The sequence below is a fragment of the Rana temporaria genome, chromosome 4 (assembly GCF_905171775.1).
Source record: "Rana temporaria chromosome 4, aRanTem1.1, whole genome shotgun sequence".
In the NCBI taxonomy this organism is placed as follows: Eukaryota; Metazoa; Chordata; class Amphibia; order Anura; family Ranidae; genus Rana; species Rana temporaria.
The window spans coordinates 359,616,275-359,637,712 of NC_053492.1; the positions used below are offsets into that span (position 1 = coordinate 359,616,275).

At 46.2% G+C, this 21,438-nt stretch overlaps 1 protein-coding gene across 4 annotated transcripts in view; it reads left to right on the forward strand.

Annotated features, from left to right (window-relative positions):
* STXBP5 (syntaxin binding protein 5) overlaps window positions 1-21,438 on the forward strand; it is a 546,297-nt gene that overhangs the window by 480,708 nt on the left and 44,151 nt on the right. For all 4 annotated transcript variants that reach the window (XM_040350878.1, XM_040350875.1, XM_040350876.1 and 1 more), the window contains 3 exons: window positions 683-733; window positions 9,200-9,439; window positions 20,460-20,829. In XM_040350878.1, coding sequence (XP_040206812.1) covers window positions 683-733; window positions 9,200-9,439; window positions 20,460-20,829 — 661 coding nt within the window. The remainder of the gene's footprint in view (window positions 1-682; window positions 734-9,199; window positions 9,440-20,459; window positions 20,830-21,438) is intronic.

Genomic DNA, 21,438 nt, shown 5'->3' on the forward strand with positions numbered 1-21,438 from the left:
AGCAAAAATATTTCAAGATATTTTTACTAGGAAATGTTATTGGGTAATTGATTTTTTTTTTTTTACAAGAGCAATGAGGATTCGCACACTGTACATATGTATCCTGCTTGCCACATTTGACTGTCTGGAATTGTGTGGGATGGGCTGAGGGAAGTACTTGGTTATGCAGGGGCTGCTATCTTTCAGCTGTTCATGACCAGTGAATATGTGAGTACAGTATAGAAACCATCATTTGTGGTCCCTGCATCAAAAGGGTAAGTAGAGTTTATCTGTTCCAAGTGCTGGTATTCTGAACTATTTCTCGCTTTACTGTACAATGCACACTGGCTGTGTGTAAGCAACAAAATGTCATGTTGGCCTGGGCCCGTAATGACAAAGCTCAAGCACAGGGAAATAAAAGACAGGTAAGAGGTTATATTTGCAGTGGTTCATAGTATTCCTTGATATATTATGAAACCAAATGTGTATTGGCAGTAGTTATATTTTAATAACAGGATGTTCAGGTTTTCCAAGTACTATGATCCATAGGAGTTGAACTTTTATAAACTACCATTATTTTTTCAGTTTTTTACACATTTTATTCCTAAGGCCAAACTTCATGGCAAGCCATCAGATATTCCTGCTACTGCCGAATTCTGCTTTAATTTTCATTTTAAAAACATATTTTTTTTCTCTCTTCCAGCAAAGATGTCAAGGAAGTTGAGCCTACCTACAGAGCTAAAGCCTGAACTAGGTAAAGCCAAGTATTACGAAATAGTCAAAACTGCCTAGTTATGTGTGAGAATAACTTACATATTCATGTTGCAGATATCTATCTTCTAGAAAATGCATTCATTCTTTTCATCACCATCATATGCACTCAAGATTCATGGCTTCCATTGTAAAACTCTTGTGTGCTAAGCACCTGTGAATAGTGGCCGTGCTTTACAGTTTTTAATAAGTGGTACCTTATCTTTGCCATTATTACAGGCTTGATGCAGCTCATTGTGCAACTAGTAGAGAGCAAACTAGAAACGTTATTTTCGTTTTTTTGGTTCCCCTCCCTAGCTATTTTCCCTAGACATTTGTCCATGACTGCCTTATAATAAATACCATTTACTGGAGTTGTGCCTGATTAGAAGGACTATGGTATTCTGTAAAAGCATATTTAACCCCAAAAACTAACATTTCTTTATCGTACATCACGGGACACAGAGCGGCATAGTCATTACTATACGGGTTATATGGAGTACCTTCAGGTGATGGACACTGGCAATCTCAAACAGGAAATCCACTCCCTATATAACCCCCTCCCATAGAGGGAGTACCTCAGTTTTTTCACCAGTGTCTTAGGTGTTGGTCACGAATTAGCTTTGCCTCCACGTCCTTGGGACCAAGGCAGGCTAAACAGATCTGTCCAAGGTGCCTCAGAGCCGAAGTGGACAGTACTCGGGCCCCAAGTCGTGGGGTTTTGCCTATAATGCTTCTCCTTGGAGGGCTGGGCCCAGGACTTTGTTTTTTTTTTAAAAAGTCAAAAGTTCCTGTTGCCAGGGTGCTATATAGGTCCAGGGCAGTAAGTGTTCCTTCCTGGACCCCAGTACCTGAAGGTCTAGTACGCTACCCACGGAGAAGGGGGAAGATTGGACCGCTTGCTATGCAATTGTCCTGCGGCTAGGAGCAGGTATGGGGGGGCTTGCGGGACTTGGTTCGACGGCATGCCCCCCGGGGGAGATACTGACGGATTAGCCTGGGTATGCTCTGCATTGGCAAAAAAGTTTCCACTATGTCTGTTTAGGACAGGATGGTCTTATTCTCCCCAGTAGCCGGTCCCCCTTATTGTGTGGTATTTTTGCTGCTGCAACCCTGCATCTTATGGGGTAGGAGGCTATATAGGCAGCCTAACCCATGACAATAGGTCTGTTTAGCCTGAGTTGTCTAACCTGTCCAGGGTGTTCCACCGCATACTGTTCAAATCACTATCCAGGGCCTCCAGCGTTTGGCATGCTTCCTCCCAGCGTGCTGCGCGTGCGAACGTGCGCATAGATATGCGCACCGTGGTACGCATGATGGTGCGCATGCGCGGAAAGGGAGGAGGCGTCAACTACCTCAGGAGGAAGGGGGCGTCTCCTCCTCACGGTTATCTTGGCTCAGATGCAAGCTGAAAGGCTGGAGGAAGGACAAAGAGCGGTGGTGCTCCGAGGGTGCATGCTGACACCCTGTGGCGTAAGAGAGTACTTCGGGTCCGGAGCTTGCTCCCCAGGGACCGTTTTTTTCTATAAGGCCTAATCTCTCGCAGCAGCTGGCAAGCAGCACAATATTGGGGAACAGTTTAAAAAAAAAAGTAATACTGTTTTTCCCAGCAGCTTAGGGGCATTAGGAAGAACCTATTTACCCTAGCCATAATTTTTACTCCTTGCTACAACAGTTGGTTGTTGTTTTGCGGAGTACCTCGGTATTGTATCATGGCTCCCAAAGGCTCAGGAACTAAGGGTGCAAAAAATGCTAAAAAACAGAAGGGTTCCCCCTCTGATTCTGAGGATCCCAGTCAGGCTATGCCAGTTCTATCCTTACCTGATAATCCAGAGGAGGTCGCCTTGGATGAGCCATTGGGTGTGTTGGGTGCTTTGGCTGGCCCTAACCTACCCAACCCTGTGTTTGTCACAGAGGATATTCTAGCTACCTCTCTGAATGGGCTAGAACAAAGATTGACAGCTCTGATTGCAAATTCTTTTCCAGGCAAAAAGCGGACTAGATCCCCATCGCCTAAACTCATATCCTCGGATGCTGGGATTCTCTCCCCTGAGGAATACGAATCTCAGGAGGATCAAGTGGAACAGAACCTGGAGGGTTCAGATATTGAGGAGTCCAACATAGAAGAACCATTTTCAGCCTCCCAGGCGGAGAGTCTGTGGATCCAGTCTTTAACAGACATGGTCCGTTCGGCATTTAACCAGTTCCCGACCCCCGCATGTACATATACGTCCACAATATGGCACGTACAGGCACATGGGCGTACACGTACGTCCTCGCCTATTAGCGGGTGGGGGGTCCGATCGGGACCCCCCCCGCTACATGCGGAGGTCGGGTCCGCTCGGGGAGCGATCCGGGACCACGGCGCGGCTATTTGTTTATAGCCGCTCCGTCGCGATCGCTCCCCGGAGCTGAAGAACGGGGAGAGCCGTGTGTAAACACGGCTTCCCCGTCCTTCACTATGGCGGCGCATTGATCGCGTCATTCCCTTTATAGGGAAGACACGATCGATGACGTCATTCCTACAGCCACACCCCCAAACAGTTGTAAACACATACTAGGTGCACCCTAACTCCTACAGCGCCACCTGTGGTTAACTCCCAAACTGCAACTGTCATTTTCACAATAAAGAATGCAATTTAAATGCATTTTTTGCTGTGAAAATGACAATGGTCCCAAAAATGTGTCAAAATTGTCCGAAGTGTCCGCCATAATGTCGCAGTCACGAAAAAAATTGCTGATCGCCGCCATTAGTAGTAAAAAAAAAAAAATTTATAAAAATGCAATAAAACTATCCCCTATTTTGTAAACACTATAAATTTTGCGCAAACCAATCGATAAACGCTTATTGCGATTTTTTTTACTAAAAATAGGTAGAAGAATACGTATCGGCCTAAACTGAGGAAAAAAAATGTTTTTATATATGTTTTTGGGGGATATTTATTACAGCAAAAAGTAAAAAATATTGCATTTTTTTCAAAATTGTCGCTCTATTTTTGTTTATAGCGCAAAAACTAAAAACCGCAGATGTGATCAAATACCACCAAAAGAAAGCTCTATTTGTGGGGGGAAAAAGGACGCCAATTTTGTTTGGGAGCCACGTCGCACGACCGCGCAATTGTCTGTTAAAGCGACGCAGTCCCGAACTGTAAAAACACCTTGGGTCTTTAGGCTGCATATTGGTCCGGGGCTTAAGTGGTTAAATTGCCTTTACTAGGGCCTCAAGTCCCTGTGGTGTCTTCTTTGGGCTCCTTAAAGGCGCCGCTGAGTAATGCGCTGTTTCCAGTCCATCCTCTTTTAGAGGATCTCATCTTTCAGGATTGGGTACGGCCTAACAGAATATTCATACCTCCTAAGAGGTTTTCTGTCCTCTACCCTATGGAAGAAAAATTTGCAAAGAAATGGGCGCTCCCGGCTGTGGACGCAGCCATCTCCTGCGTGAATAAATCCTTGACTTGCCTGGTGGAGAACATACAAATGTTCAAAGATCCGGTCGATAAACGATTAGAAACGCTCTTGAAGGCTTCCTTTACTACGGCAGGAGCAGTGGTGCAGCCTGCAGTAGCTGCTATTGGCGTTTGTCAAGCGTTAAAGGATCAGACAAAACAGATGTTAAAGGACATTCCGGCTCAGCAGACACGAGAATTAGCTGACCTCCCCAGAGCCCTGTGTTTTGCGGTGGATGCTATAAAACATTCCATCCAGCAGGCTTCCCATTTGTCACTGTTCCTGGTACACATGCGAAGGCTCATGTGGCTAAAGAATTGGTCGGCCGAGACTCCATGTAAAAAACTCTTAGCGGGCTTCCCCTTTCACGGAGGAAGACTTTTTGGAGAGGATTTGGATAAATACATAGACGATATCAAGTGGCAAGAGTACGCTTTTGCCAGTCAAAAAGAGGTCTCGAGGCCCCACGTTTTAAGCGGCAGCTGTCTCCAGCGCCGGGGCCTTCGGCCTCCAGGCAGTATCGACGGCCTCCTGCACGATCAAACTTTGGTAATAAGTCGCAGGGACAGGCCTCAGGTGGCAAGAGACCATGGTCTCGCAAGCCAGCAAAACCAGCCCCCAAATCAGCTTTATGAAGGGGCGCCCCCACTCAATCGGGTGGGGGGAAGGCTTCGATTCTTTGCAGAAGTTTGGGAAGCCAATGTCCCCGACAAGTGGGTTCTTTCCTTGGTAGCCACAGGCTACAAAATAGAATTTCTGCAGTTACCCCTTCCTCATTTTCAGGAATCAAGAGTTCCAAAAGATCCGGTAAAGAAGGCAACTCTGCTGGCAGCTTTGGATCGCCTTCTATACCAAGGGGTAATCATAGAGGTGCCAGCCCAGGACCACGGGCAAGGTTTTTACTCCAATCTATTTATCATATCAAAGCCCAACGGCGATGTCAGACCGATCCTGGATCTAAAAGGTCTGAATTCTTAACTAAGGGTTCGCTCCTTTCGGATTGAATCTGTACGGTCGGCAGCAGGACGATTATCTAGCCTCAATAGACATAAAGGACGCATACCTGCATGTACCAATTTTTCAGGGGCATCAAAAGTTCTTGCGCTTTGCAATCGCAGGACGCCACTACCAATTTGTAGCTCTCCCCTTCGGGCTAGCAACAGCCCCCCGGGTGTTCACGAAGGTCCTGGCTCCCGTCTTAGCCAACCTAAGGACTCAAGGAATTTCGATCCTAGCTTACTTGGACGACCCCCTTATCAGAGATCACTCTGCTTCCGGCCTAGATCGAGCAGTAGCCCCTACGGTTCAGTACCTTGAGGTATTCGGTTGAGTTCTAAACCGGGAGAAGTCGGCCTTGCAACCCACGAAACGGTTGGAATACCTCGGCATGCTGCTAGACACGGAACAGCAGAGAGTGTTCTTACCTTTAGCAAAGGTCAGAGGTATCAAAGAGTTAATCCAGTTGGTTCTGGGCAAAAAAGAACCAACCATTCGCTTATGTATGCGATTACTGGGCAAACTGGTAGCCACTTTCGAGGCAGTGCCTTATGCTCAGGTTCACACGCGAGTTCTACAGGCAGCCATTTTGTCGGCTTGGAGCAAAAAGCCACAAGCCCTGGATCTTCCTTTGACCCTCTCGTCAAAAGTTTGTCAAAGTCTCTGCTGGTGGCTAAACCCTCAGAACCTTCTGAAGGGAAAATCTTTCAGTCCCATCTGGAAGATAGTGACCACAGATGCCAGTCTAAAGGGCTGGGGAGCGGGCTTGGACGGGCGCACTCAGCAGGGGACTTGGGCGGAGTCAGAGAGACTACTGCCCATCAATGTCTTGGAGATCAGAGCTGCACGGTTGGCCTTGAAGACATGGACACCCACGCTACGAGGGTCTCCGGTGAGAGTGCAGTCCGACAATGCCACAGCGGTGGCATATATAAACCACCAGGGGGGCACTAGGAGTCGAGCCGCCCAAAGGTAGGTGAACCTAATTTTTCTGTGGGCAGAGGCGCATGTGCCATGCATCTCGGCAATTTTTATTCCCGGAGTGGACAACTTACAGGTGGACTTCTTAAGTCGTCAGCAACTGGTTCCAGGGGAATGGTCTCTCCATCCCCAGGTCTTTCTAGAAATCTGCCAGAAATGGGGTTTCCCGGATGTAGATATCATGGCATCAAGATTCAACAAGAAGCTGAACAGGTTCATGTCCCAGACAAGGGATCCTCTGGCCTGTGGAACCGATGCGTTAGTTTGCCCTTGGCATCAGTTCAATCTACTGTATGCTTTTCCCCCATTACAATTACTGCCCCACCTGCTGCGCAGGATCAGGGTAGAGAGCAGACCAGTGATTCTGGTAGCCCCAGCGTGGCCCCGGAGGTCATGGTACTCACTAATCGTGAGAATGTCAGTAGGAGAGCCGTGGACACTTCCGCTGCGTCCAGACCTACTCTCTCAAGGCCCGATCCTCCACCCTGCCTTACGGCATCTAAATTTGACGGCTTGGCGGCTGAATCCCTGATTCTCAAGGGTAGAGGCCTGTCCAGCCAGGTAATTTCTACTTTGATTAAGGCTAGAAAGCCGGTCTCCAGGGTAATTTATTACAGGGTTTGGAGGGCCTACGTAGTCTGGTGTGAGTCCCAAAGATGGCACCCCCGCAAGTACACCATTAACAGAGTGTTACGTTTCCTACAGCTAGGAGTGGGCAAAAACTTGGCCTTCAGCACTATCAAGGGACAGATTTCAGCCTTGTCAGTGTGGTTTCAGAGGCCTTTGGCCACTCACTCTCTAGTTAAGACTTTTTTGCAGGGGGTCTTGCGCATTAATCCCCCTATCAAATCACTGCTTTGTCCATGGAACTTAAATCTTGTGTTGTCAGCTCTGCAGAAACAGCCCTTTGAGCCCCTGGCTGAGGTTCCGTTAGTGTTACTAACTAGAAAGTTAGTGTTTTTGGTTGCTATGGCCTCTGCTAGAAGAGTATCAGAGCTGGCATCCTTGTCTTGTAGAGAACCATACCTCATTCTGCATAAGGACAGGGTGGTTCTCCGTCCGCATCCGTCTTTTCTGCCAAAGGTTGTGTCCAGTTTTCACTTAAACCAGGATTTGATCCTACCATCCTTCTTTCCAAGACCCACTTCTAGAAAGGAGGGCTTGCTGCATACCTTGGATATTGTCAGGGCCATGAAGGTCTACCTTAAGGCTACAGAAAAGATTCGAAAGACGGATATATTGTTCATCCTGCCGGAGGGGCCCAAGATGGGTCAGGCGGCAGCAAAAGCTAGAATCGCTAGATGGATTAAACAGTTAATCAGTCAGGCCTACGGCTTAAAGGTGTTGCCCCCTCCTTTATCAATTAAGGCCCATTCTACTAGGGCCATGAGCGCCTCCTGGGCAGCACACCACCAGATCTCTATGGCTCAGGTTTGCAAGGCGGCGACCTGGTCATCGGTCCACACGTTCACAAAGTTTTACCAATTGGACGTTAGAAGGAGGGCCGATGCAGCCTTTGGGCAGGCAGTGCTGCAGGCTGCGATTTGAGATCCTGGGGATCTGGGGCACCCTTGGTTAATTAATGAATTAATTAATTAATTAATTTTTGGTTGGATTTAATTTGGATTTATTATAATTTAATTAGTTATTTTCTGAATTAAGTCTTCTTGGTTGAGATGTCTCCCTCCCCTCATTAAAGCATTGCTTTCGGACATCCCGTATAGTAATGACTATGCCGCTCTGTGTCCCGTGATGTACGATAAAGAAAAGGGTATTTTTATATACAGCAATCCTTTTCTTGAAGTACATCACGGGACCCAGAGCTCCCACCCCTCTTATGGGGAAGGTTTTTTGTGAGGCATACTGCTTGCTACAAAACTGAGGTATTCCCTCTATGGGAGGGGGTTATATAGGGGGGGACTTCCTGTTTGAGATTGCCAGTGTCCATCACCTGAAGGTACGCCATATAACCCGTATAGTAATGACTATGCCGCTCTGTGTCCCGTGATGTACTTCAAGAAAAGGATTTTACAGATAAGCTGTATATAAAAATCCCCTTTTTGTATTTTTCAGTTTACTAGCACTTGGATGTGGTGATTGCATTTGTTTGTTTTTTAGGCATATTTTTCTCCTTTTATTTTTAACTGATAAACCATCACAAAATTACACTACTTGTATTTTGGCTTACTCACGACTTATCTATGTAGAGGTAGCTGTATTTGTCAGCTAGGCTGGACTTTGAACATGTCTTCCTCTCTTTTTCCTTTTGAGATGGGAGGATTAGTGGTTTACAAAAGAAAGTTAATTGTTATTTTATTTTTGCTCAGTTTAGCTCAGAATATTACAAGGTCACTACATTTCTGCAAAGGTCAACAGGAAAAATGTAGTTGGCCTTATAAATGAGATCAAATACAACCATCCCATTTCTCAACTAATGAGCTTTAAAATTTGAAAATATATATTTTTAGGTTTAGATATACTTTAGGTGTTGAATAATGCACTGGCAGGTGCTTTAGCATAACATTTGAGCTTACCAAAAAAGCAAAGAAAGATGTGATGACCTGCATTTGTTCCTAACATGTACAAAGTTAAAAGCTAAAACAATTTTTAGAGTTTTATGCAAGGAACCACCCTAAGACCTCATTCACATGGACAGAAAAAATCTGCTTTAGTGCTATTTTTCTTTTTATGCCTCTAAACGCAGCTCTGTTTCAGCCAATGTGTCCATGAACAATGCAGCGCTTAGATATGTATTTTAAAAAATGCCCCCATATCTTCTGTAGAAGAGCTTACTGGCATAATTTAAGTGCTACTACCAGCTCCTTGCAGACAAAAAGATCCAGCATAAATGGGAGAATTTAAAACTATTATATGTATGCCACCTAATAAATGACATACTGTATAGCTGTTTATGAAAAATATTTGCTGGTAGCTACAGTTTTGTGTTATGTATCTGAAATATTGTTGTGTGAGCACAGCTTTTGTTTATACGAATGTTTATTGAACAGAGCATACTGACAAACCTTTATATAATATTATCTGTTAGATGTCCGAGACAATTCTTTCAGCCGGTCACGGAGTTCAAGTGTGACCAGCATAGACAAAGAATCACGAGAGGCAATATCTGCTCTTCATTTCTGTGAGTCTTTCACCAGGAAACCTGACATATCTACGGCACCATGTTTATGGGTTGGAACCACGCTAGGTACTGTGTTGGTCATTGTTTTAGGCCTGCCACCATCAGGAGAGCAAAGACTTCTTCAGCCTGTTATTGTGTCTCCAAGCGGTAAGTAACCTGTATAATGTGTCCTGTTTGGGGATGTGGGGGGTCTTCACATCCCATAGCATGGCAAAGGGGGAGGGGCCTAATCTATAACCAGAACGACCCTCACTACATTGTACTTGTGCTGGTTTAATACCTGGAAAACAGGCAGTGCCATTCCAAAGTGGGCATGGAGTTATGGTTAGCATTACCTCTGAGGGCCCCTAACCAGCAGGTAGGCATATTGTGCAAATATCACTACCTAGGACATAGGTCTGGTATAAGACCAATATGGGTTTGCATTAAAGTAGTATTGGAAGTTTTATAGGAAATTGTCCTTTAAAACCCTAAAACCTGATTATAAATATAGACAATTTGGGAGGAATGAGCACTCTCCTGGACTTCAGGGGCTCTCATGACTCCCTGCATATTTTCTGAATAAGGCTCTACCTTGTGATGCATCCATCTACTTGCTTTATCTACTTTCTGTCAAGTTTTCTTTTTCTTCCTTGTATTCTTTCCACATTTGTGCACAAGAAATTACTATAAGGAGGAATTTGCTGTATACTGCAGCTAGGACTGGAAATATACAATTTCCTGTTCCCCAGCATTGTGTGAGCTAAACTAAATAGCATTTTGTCTAAGCATGGAAATTGACTATGTAGCCCCACTAAGATAATAAAGTAGCTGTGCTTATACAAAAAATGTGGTTTTAGCCGGGATCAACCAATCAAAAAAATGACAATAATCATATATCTAAAAATAATTCAATGAGAATATTCCAGCTTCATCCACAGGGGATGCAGGTCAATGGTCAAGAGCAAATAACAAAACAAGAGAAAATAGTTCCCCCAAAGAAGACCAATATTAGAACACTATGGAAAAAACACTGAATTTTATTAAGTAGAAAAAATAGTGCAACAAAAAACATATAGAAAAATGGCAGATAAACAGAGTGGTATCACAGTTAAAAAGGACAATGTTGTCAATTAAAATCAAGGGAATCGCAGCTGCAGCACACAATTAATGGCGCACAGCTCAGAGTGGGAACACCCCCAGACTTTAGTAAATTGAGCAGTCCAGTGTTTGAAAATATATACAAAGCCTATTGGTCTTCTTTGGGGGAACTATTTTTTCTCGTTTTGTTGTAAGCATCTGTGCTTAATTAGGATGTGGGTATAGCAGGAGTCAGCTGAAGCATGGATACAGACACCCTGACCCCATGGTAAAGAGTAGATCAGCTACACCCTAGTGGGGAGGTCTGTGATTTTATCGGTTAAAATGCATTGCCTTATCGTAATCCAATATTCTAGTGCCATAAGTTTAACACCTTTATGTCCTAGGATAAATAATACAAAGGATTGGTTGCATGAAGAGTTTAAAAACAAGCACACGCATGCAGGCTAAAGCTGGCCATACACTACATGTACATGGTTTTTGTCTTTCCATTCAGACTGCAGGCTGAACGAAAACAATCAAACACATTTCTTCATCCATGCTGTATAGCAGGGATGGATGACTCCACTTACTAAGCTATTGTATTCTGCTTTTCCTTTCTTTCTTTTTTTTGTCTTTTTTTTTCTGCTGATGTTGGGCCAAGGAGGGCCAACAGGGCCACCCATTAAGCAAACTGAGTGAAATTCGTACAGTGTATGGCCAGTTTAAATCTAGGGAAACAGGATAGCAATCAATAACGTAGGCCCCTTTTGAGCTGATAATGATTACAATGTTAATTGGCATATAAGCATTGATTAAATTAGGATCAAGATCATGAAAAATACAATTTGCATCTTAAAAACACTGTAAAATATGTGCGTTTTAAGATTCAAATTGTGTGCTCTAAAGCTTGTGCCAAGTCTAAACCTACTTGTGGATGTTAGGATTGTATGCATATGCCAACACCTGTTGCCTGATTGGAAAGGCTGGGGTTAGTATCTCTACTTTGAACTCAAATTGATATAAGATTGGCTACATTCCATAGTAAAACTTAAGTTAAAGTCATTTACAGTGAGTGCATCCATTAGCGCTCTGGGAAACTGGGAACACATAATGTTTAGTGGCAACACTTTTTTTGGTATTGGTTTTTGGTTGTCTTCTCTGGATGTATTTTTAGTGGTGGTAGCGCAGAAGATTCATACAACATTCACTTATATAAACTCTTTTGTAATAATGTTCATATAACGTGCAAAAAAGAGTTTTCACAAGGTAGTTACACTTAGGCTGAAAAAAGACACACGTCCTTCTAGTTGAACCAATTAAAGTGCAGCCAGATGTTTTCACGTTGACCTTTCAGGCCTCGTACACACGACAGAGTTTCTCGGCAGAATTCACCGAGAAACTCGGTCAAAACCCGGATTCTGCCGAGAAACTCTGTCGTCTGTACAGTTTTGGCTCGATGGAGCCGCCGAGGAACTCGACGAGAAAATAGAGAACATGTTCTCTATTTTCTCGTTGTCCGCGTTGTTCTATGGGAGAAGGCGGCCCGCCGAGCTCCTCGGCGGCTTCATCCCAAAACTCGACGAGGAACTCGACGTGCCAAGCACGTCGAGTTCCTCTGTCGTGTGTACGGGGCCTCACTGATTTCTAAGTGCACAAGGTGTCCTAGGCCTCCATACACCAGCAGCGATTAATACACTCAGCGTGTGTGTGTATGTATGTATGTATGTATGTGTGTGTGTATGTGTATATATATATATATATATATATATATATATATATATATATATATATATATATATATATATACTTTTGAATCAGAACTCCTGGGATATTGATCTGGTCACTTAAGTAGTAGGGGGGTATACAGAGGGGGTTGTTAATCAGTTTCAGCTGCTTTGCTGTTAATTGAAATTAACAGGTGCACTAGATGGGCAACACTGAGACAACCTCCAAAACCGGAATGGTTTTTGAGGTGGAGGTGTCTGACATTTTTTTTTCCTACTCATCTTTTTTGACTGTTTTTCACTAGTTTTGCATTTGGCTAGAGTCAGTGTCACTACTGGTAGCATGAGGCGATACTTGGACCCTATAAAGGTTGCACAGGCAATCCAACTCCTCCAGGATGGCACATCAATATGTGTCATTGCCAGAAGGTTTGCTGTGTCTCCCAGCACAGTCTCAAGAGCATGGAGGAGATTCCAGGAGACAGGCAGTTACTCTAGGAGAGCTGGACAGAGCCATAGAAGGTCCTTAACCCATCAGCAGGACCGGTATCTGCTCCTTTGTGCAAGGAGGAACAGGATGAGCACTGCCAGAGCCCTGCAAAATGTCCTCCAGAAGGCCACTGGTGTGAATGTCTCTGACCAAACAATCAGAAACAGACTTCATGGGGGTGGCCTGAGGGCCTGACGTCCTCTAGTGTGCTCTGTGCTCACTGCCAGACACTGTGGAGCTTGATTGGCATTTTCCATTGAACACCAGAATTGGCAGGTCCACCACTGGTGCCCCATGCTTTTCACAGATGAGAGCAGGTTCACCCTAAGCATATGTGACAGACCTGAAAGGGTCTGGAGAAGCCACAGAAAACTTTATGCTGCCTGTAACATTGTTCAGCATGACTGGTTTGGTGGTGGGTCAGTGTTGGTCTGGGGAGGCATATCCATGGAGGGATGCACAGACCTCTACAGGCTACACAATGACACCCTGACTGCCATCAGGTATCGGGATGAAATCCTTGGACCCATTGTCAGACGTTACGCTGGTGCAGTGGGTCCTGGGTTTCTCCTGGTGCACGACAATGCCCGGCCTCATGTGGCGAGAATATGCAGTCAGTTCCTGGAGGATGAAGAAATTGATACGATTGAATGGCCCCCACGCTCACCTGACCTAAATTCAGAAGAGCACCTCTGGGACATTATGTTTCGGTCCATTCGGTGCCGCCAGGTTGCACCTCAGTCTGTTCAGGAGCTCAGTGATGCTCTGGTCCAGATCTGGGAGGAAATACCCCAGGACACCATCCGTTGTCTCATTAGGAGCATGCCCGGATGTTAGGCATGCATATAATGCTCACTCAACACTAAAGGATCATGCCTAAGTGACTGCATCACATCGCCAGAGCAAACTCCCTAATACAGTGCATGTGGCCACCCCAAGTATGTTGACCTCTGTCTGACCTGTTTCATTTGTTTTGACATCCTCAGGAGCAGGGAGAGCATTGTCTCCATGATGGCTGATATACTTTGGTATGCCTGGTATATGTTATACAGAACATCTAAAAAATATTATTCGTGCCCAAGTAGCACCCCGAAAAATTTAACATTTGTCTTTAATATACCCTGCAAATAGTGTATTTTTTGGTATGTCAGTGTGCCTAGGTATGCCTTGCACTTATAAACCTTAGGGTTGCCACCTCATCCCTTTAAACCTGAGGCTAATTTAATGCAGATTAGGCACTGAGTGAGTTTACCACCTTAATCAGCCACAGAACCTGTGTAATTTAATACGTGTTTGGGTTTAAGGGGATGAGATGGCAACCTTAGGTGTGAGATCCAAGGCACTGCTGTCTCTGACTGAGGAGATTTGTAGGTAAACTTGGTGGTGATGCTACTGTGCTCACTGATCATCTAGGAATGCAAAGTTCTGCCCCATTAAAGAAGCCACCTCCACACAAACACGGTGTAGAACATTTGTAAATCGCTCATGGGGAAATGGTCAGGTACGGAAGACTAAGGTTCAAAGTTAGTTCATCAAAGCAGCTTTATTTTTTCTTTATCGTACATCACGGGACACAGAGCAGCATAGCCATTACATATGGGTTATATAGTGTACCTTCAGGTGATAGACACTGGCACTCTCCGACAGGAAGTTCCCTCCCTATATAACCCCCACCCATAGTGGGAGTACCTCAGTTTTTTCGCCAGTGTCTTAGGTGTTGGTGCACGTTGAAGGTTGTGCCTGCAGTTTGTCCTTGGGACCAGGGCCAGCCGACCGGATCCGTCCAAGGTGCTTCATAGCCAAAGTGGACGGTACCCGGGCCCCAATTCGTGGATGGGGTTTTGCCTATAATGCCTCTCCTTGGAGGGCTGGACTCTGGGTTCCAGGACTGGGTTTTTTAACCTATGGATACCTGCTGCCAGTAGTGCTGTATAGGTCCAGGTGTGTGGTGTTCCTGACTTGGACCCCGGTCCCTGAAGGTCTATGACCATACCCACGGTGAAGGGGGAAGATTGGGCCTCTTGCATGAGCAATACCCTGCGGCGTGGAAAGGTAAGCGGGGGGCCTACGGAACTTGGTTTGTCAGTGGGCCCCCCACAGGGGACTCTGGGGTGAAGCCTTTTTTATGCCTCTGCATGGGCTAAAAGAGAAACCACAAAGTCTGCATGACTGGATGGCTCAGACACCCAGGTATACTGTTCCTCTGGCTGGGCTAGTAGACTGCTGCTGCTGCTACAAGGTGTTTTGCTCCATGAGATGTAAAAGGGGGCATGTCAGGTTTAAAATACTTACTTCCTGATGTCTGTGTGTGTCTTCCAGCAGCTCCTGGGCTCCTCTCCCCACATGGCTTCCTGCTTCCTTCAGAGCGGCGCCGGGAGCGCGCGCGTGCGTGCGCACTGTTATAGACGGCGGGCACGCCGACGCTGCGTGGAGGGGGCGGGGGACGCCCGGGGAGTTCCCTCCCCTCTGTACATCAGAGGGGAAAACTCTATTTAGCCTGTCAGTCTGCTGAAGGCTGTGAAGGGACACGGAGCAGCGATGCGGAGCAGGATAGGTTTGCCTATGTTATGCTGAAACAGTGACACCTAGTGGCCGTTTTTTTGTACACACCTTGCTAAAGAGCTGTTTATGCTCATATTTTCTCTAGAAAGCCGGTGTACTAAGTAGCAGTCAGAGTACTTTTATTATTAGGTACTCTCCTAGCCCAGCATTAAGGGAAGCAATATTAGGATGTGATTAAGCCCTTGGGGCTCAATATTGTTATCCCTTGTTAGGTTTTGGGAAGTTTAGTTTCTGTCTAACATTACCCTAGCCTAATTTTTTTCCTCATTTATTTAAATGTGTGTTTTTCTCCAGCTATTACAGTTAGTTGTATATTAGCGGAGTATCTCAGATTTGTTTATTATGGCTCCTAAGGGTGCAGGGAACACTAAAAATGCTAAAGGTGTTAAAAAGCCGAAGGGTTCCCCATCGGGCTCGGAGGATATTTCCCAAAATCCAGCTGCCCCTACCTCCCCGGAGGATCCGGAGGTTGCTGCCCTGGGTGAGCCATCGGGGTTGCTAGGTGCTACGGCTGGCCCTATTCAACCAACTCCTTCCTATGTCACGGAAGAGATGTTAGCCTCCACCTTGGGTGGATTTGAAAAAAGGATGGCCGCTTTTATTACGGCCTCTTTATCCGGGAAGAAGCGGGCTAGGTCCCCGTCTCCCAGGTTTGAATCTCCTGAGGAAGATGTCCTTTCCACTGAGGAATTGGAAGATACAGGAGACCAGGCCGAGGATCACCTGGACCATTTAGGTTCTGAGGATTCTACTATAGAAGAACCATTTTCAGCTTCTCACGCAGAAAAACTGTGGGTTCAGTCCTTAACGGATATGGTGCGGTCAGCTTTTAAAATGCCTTTGCCTCAGCCTCTGGCTTCCGCTGTGTCCTCATTGGGCTCCCTAAAAGCGCCCCAAGCCAACCTGGTGTTCCCGGTCCATCCTTTGTTAAAGGACCTGATATTTCAGGACTGGGTTAAGCCAGACAGGATTTTTTTGCCTCCTAAAAGGTTCGCAGTTATGTACCCTTTAGAGGAGGAGTTTTCAAAAAAATGGGCTGTCCCCACTGTTGACGCAGCCATATCATGTGTCAATAAAGCTTTAACATGTCCAGTGGACAATATTCACATGTTCAAAGATCCTGTGGATAAAAGGCTTGAGACCTTACTGAAGGCATCCTTTGCCACAGCGGGGGCAGTGGTCCAGCCAGCCGTAGCTGCCATTGGCGTCTGCCAGGCTTTAAAGGACCAGGCAAAGCAGGCCCTAAAGGACCTCACGGCTCAACAGGCTCAGGATTTGGCCGACTTACCTAGGGCTTTATGTTTCGCGGTAGACGCTATCAAGGATTCAATCCAACAGGCGTCCCGCCTATCCCTGTATTTGGTTCACATGAGAAGATTACTTTGGTTAAAGAACTGGTCTGCAGAAACCCCCTGCAAAAAGCTCCTTACAGGATTCTCCTTTCAAGGAGAGAGATTGTTTGGAGAAGATCTTGACAAATATATTTCAAAGATCTCTAGTGGTGGCTCTTCCGGGGTCCCTCTTTTAAGCGTCCAACCTCTCCAGTTCCAGGGCCCTCATTCTCTAGGCAGTATCAACGGCCTCCTGGACGCGCAGCTGCAAACAGGCCACAGGGGCAAGCTGCAGGGAACAAGAGACCGTGGAACCGTAAGCCGGTTAAGGCTGCCCCTAAGGCAGCCTTGTGAAGGGGCGCCCCCACTCTCTCGGGTGGGGGGAAGACTCCGGTTATTCTCGGAGTTGTGGGGGGCCAAAGTTACCGACCAATGGGTTCTGTCCTCAGTGACTCAGGGGTACAAGCTGGAGTTTCGGGAGTTCCCCCCTCCTCACTTTCAAGCGTCAAGACTTCCAGGCGACCCTCAAAAGCAGGCATCACTTCTGTCCGCCCTAGAGCGACTCCTATCTCAAGGAGTGATTATGGAAGTACCAGCAGGGGAGCAAGGACAAGGGTTTTACTCAAACCTCTTCATTGTCCCGAAGCCAAACGGCGACGTCAGGCCTATACTGGACCTAAAGTCATTAAACCGCTTTTTAAGAGTCCGGTCCTTTCGAATGGAGTCCATTCGTTCGGTGGTGGCCGCCCTCCAAGGAAGGGAGTTCTTGGCCTCCATCGATATAAAGGACGCATACCTGCACGTTCCGATTTTCCCAGGCCATTACAGGTTTCTGCGTTTTGCCCTAAACTATCGGCATTATCAGTTCGTGGCTCTTCCGTTCGGACTAGCCACGGCCCCTCGGGTTTTTACGAAAATCCTGGCCCCCGTGTTAGCCATCCTAAGGGAACAGGGCATTCTGGTCATGGCCTACTTAGACGATCTTCTGGTAGTCGACCACTCAGCGGCCGGCTTAAATCGGGCAGTGTTGCTAGCAGTAAACTGCCTAGAGTCCCTAGGTTGGGTTCTAAACCGGGACAAATCGGCCTTACAGCCCACAAGAAGGTTGGAGTATCTAGGTCTGATTTTAGATACAAGACGACAACGGATCTTCCTGCCCCAGTCCAGAGTGGACTCGATAAGGGAGTTAATCCAGATAGTCCTAAGCAGCGCAAGGCCATCTATACGCCTCTGCATGCGCCTGTTGGGAAAGCTAGTGGCCACCTTCGAGGCAGTGCCCTATGCCCAGTTCCATTCTCGGAGGCTACAGAGAGCAATTCTCACGGCCTGGGACAAAAGACTCCAGGCCTTGGATCTTCCCATTTCCCTTCCCTATGCGGTAAGGCAGAGTCTGTGTTGGTGGCTAGTCACAAAAAATCTTCTGAAAGGAAGATCGTTCAGTCCCCCCTCATGGAGGATAGTAACCACGGATGCCAGCCTATCGGGCTGGGGTGCAGTCCTAGACGATTTAACCCTACAGGGGAAATGGTCAAGGGCAGAATCAGCCCTACCCATAAATGTCTTAGAGATCCGAGCAGCTCGGTTGGCTCTTTTGGGCTGGACAGAGATTCTGCAGGGCTCCCCAGTAAGGGTACAATCCGACAATGCCACTGCCGTAGCTTATATAAACCACCAGGGCGGCACCAGGAGTCAGGCAGCCCAGAGGGAGGTAGATCGGATCTTTTCATGGGCAGAAGCCCATGTCCCCTGCATCTCAGCTATCTTTATCCCCGGGGTGGACAATTGGCAAGCGGACTTCCTCAGCCGCCAACAGATGTCCCCAGGGGAGTGGTCCCTCCATCCCGAAGTGTTCCAGGACATCTGCCGGAAGTGGGGTACTCCGGAGGTGGACGTTATGGCGTCCAGATTCAATGCCAAAGTAGCAAAGTTTGTCTCTCGAACGAGGGATCCATTGGCCTGCGGGACGGATGCCTTGGTGTGCCCTTGGCATCAGTTTGCGCTAATCTATGCCTTCCCTCCAATACGGATGCTACCCCGTCTTCTTCACAGAATTCAAAGGGAACGCAAGCCAGCGATTCTAGTGGCCCCAGCGTGGCCCCGAAGACCTTGGTACTCCTTGATAAAAAGGATGACGGTAGAGGAGCCTTGGGTCCTCCCTCTACGTCCGGACCTCCTCTCACAAGGGCCATTCTACCATCCTGCCTTACAGGCCCTAAATTTAACGGCCTGGCGGCTGAGTCCCTGATTCTCAGAAACAGAGGCCTTTCAGGGCAGGTCGTTTCCACCCTTATAAGCGCAAGAAAACCAGTTTCCAGGTTAATATACTATAGGGTGTGGAAGGCCTATATTACCTGGTGTGAAACCAGGAAATGGGATCCCCGCAAATATGCCATTGGGAGAATCCTGGAGTTTTTACAGTTGGGAGTGGGAAAAGGTTTAGCGGTCAGCACAATCAAGGGGCAGGTGTCTGCCTTGTCGGTCTTCTTCCAGAGACCTTTGGCTGCCCATTCTTTAATGAAATCCTTTTTACAAGGTGTTATTCGGGTGAATCCCCCGATTAAAGCTCCCCTGTATCCTTGGGATCTAAATTTGGTTCTATCGGCCTTGCAAAGGCAGCCCTTTGAGCCCTTGTCCGCGATCCCTTTGGTCCTTTTGACTAGGAAACTAGTGTTTCTGGTGGCCATGGCATCCGCCAGAAGAGTGTCGGAGTTGGCAGCCTTGTCATGTAAGGCACCTTATTTATTACTGCATAGGGACAGGGTCGTTTTGCGGGCGCTTCCGTCCTTCCTGCCTAAGGTGGTATCAAATTTTCACCTTAATCAAGATGTGATTCTTCCATCATTTTTTCCAAAACCTTCTTCTAAGGAAGAGAGGTTACTACATTCCTTGGATGTAGTCAGAGCTGTAAAGGTTTACTTGGAAGCTACAGCCCAGATTCGTAAGACGGACGTCTTATTCATTCTGCCGGAAGGGCCCAAGAAGGGCCAGGCAGCGTCTAAAGCCACTATTTCTAAGTGGATTAGGCAGACGATTATACAGGCCTATGGCCTGAAAGGGAAGAGTCCACCCTTATCGGTTAAGGCTCATTCCACTAGAGCTATGAGTGCCTCTTGGGCAGCGTATCACCAGGTCTCTATGGCCCAGGTCTGCAGGGCAGCAACCTGGTCATCTGTCCACACATTTGCAAAATTTTATCAAATGGACGTTAGGAGGAACGCTGATTCAGCTTTTGGGCAGGCGGTACTCCGGGCCACAGTTTAATCTCCTCTTGTCCGGTGGCACCTCCTGTTTGTTTTTTTCTGGTTGTCTCCCTCCCCTCATGGAGCATTGCTTGAGGACATCCCATATGTAATGGCTATGCTGCTCTGTGTCCCGTGATGTACGATAAAGAAAAAGGGATTTTTATTAACAGCTTACCTGTAAAATCCTTTTCTTGTAGTACATCACGGGACACAGAGCTCCCACCCCTCTTATGGGGAATTTTGGGATGCATATTGCTTGCTACAAAACTGAGGTACTCCCACTATGGGTGGGGGTTATATAGGGAGGGAACTTCCTGTCGGAGAGTGCCAGTGTCCATCACCTGAAGGTACACTATATAACCCATATGTAATGGCTATGCTGCTCTGTGTCCCGTGATGTACTACAAGAAAAGGATTTTACAGGTAAGCTGTTAATAAAAATCCCTTTTTTATCCACATTTTGAAACATTTTTGCTTTTATAGACTACCAGAGCTTAGCATTTTTAAAAATGCTGGTTTCCAAACAGTCTCTGGCTTCATAACTTTGCCAGTGCCTGATCTTGGAATATCGTAGAAGAAGTGAATCTGATCTATTTGTTATGGATCAGTGCTTTACAAAGTGTTAGTCACTAGATCAGCATGAATACCAGACAACTAGCATTTTCCAAATTTAGAACTGTGTTAGAATGAAACCTGTGGCACGAGCCACTTGTTTAAGATTGAATTCAGTGGCATCTCTTTTTTTTTTCTTTGCAGGAACAATACTGAGGCTAAAGGGCGCAATCTTAAGAATGGCAGTTTTGGACTCTCAAGGAGTTATAATTCCACCAGCATCTGAACCTTGGAGGGAACCCAATGCACCTGAAGATAAGGATGATAAGGAGCGATTGAAAAAACGGAGGCCAGTTTCAGTTTCGCCCACCTCGTCTCAGGAAATCATTGAAAACCAATATGCAGTGATATGTTCTGAAAAGCAGGCAAAAGTGATCTCACTGCCCTCCCAGAACTGCATTTATAAACACAACATAACAGAGACTTCTTTTATCCTCCGTGGAGATATAGTGTCACTGAGTAATAGTACCTGCCTTGCATGTTTCTGTGCCAATGGACACATTATGACTTTTAGGTAAGGGAAACCAACCTTAACATTTCTATGTAGCAGGATTCACATGTAGGCTAGTAGTAGACAACAGTTCTATTTATAATTATTTTATAATTAACAAGAAGCTTTACACCTTCAAAATCATTATATAAACATTCTCCAGCATAAATCCCCATACTTGAAATACTCTCATAAACCTCTCCTGTTTAAAAGCCACCAGATGGCCCTTCATGCTGCTGGTGGCTCCCAATCCTGGACCGCTTGGGCCACACTAATGGGGAATCTGGTTATCAATTATTTGATCGCTATGCCTTAGTAGTCACATGCAGGCTGTGCTAAGATGATTACTGAATCATGTTTGTGGAATGCATAGCTGTAGTAATGCTATACAGCACATCCTACCACAATGCATCCTCAGTACATACAATGTTTAAATAACGGATTTTCCTTTCCTACATCTTGCCACCATCTTGTTTTTCTATACTAAAATCTGCAATCAAGAATAAAGTGATGTCATAGAAAATAGGCACACAACACACCACAAGATAACACTCAAACAGCAAGGGAACGCACTACAAATGTACAATAATGCACTTTAACACATCTCAGTACAGGTGGCGAAATGCTTGCACC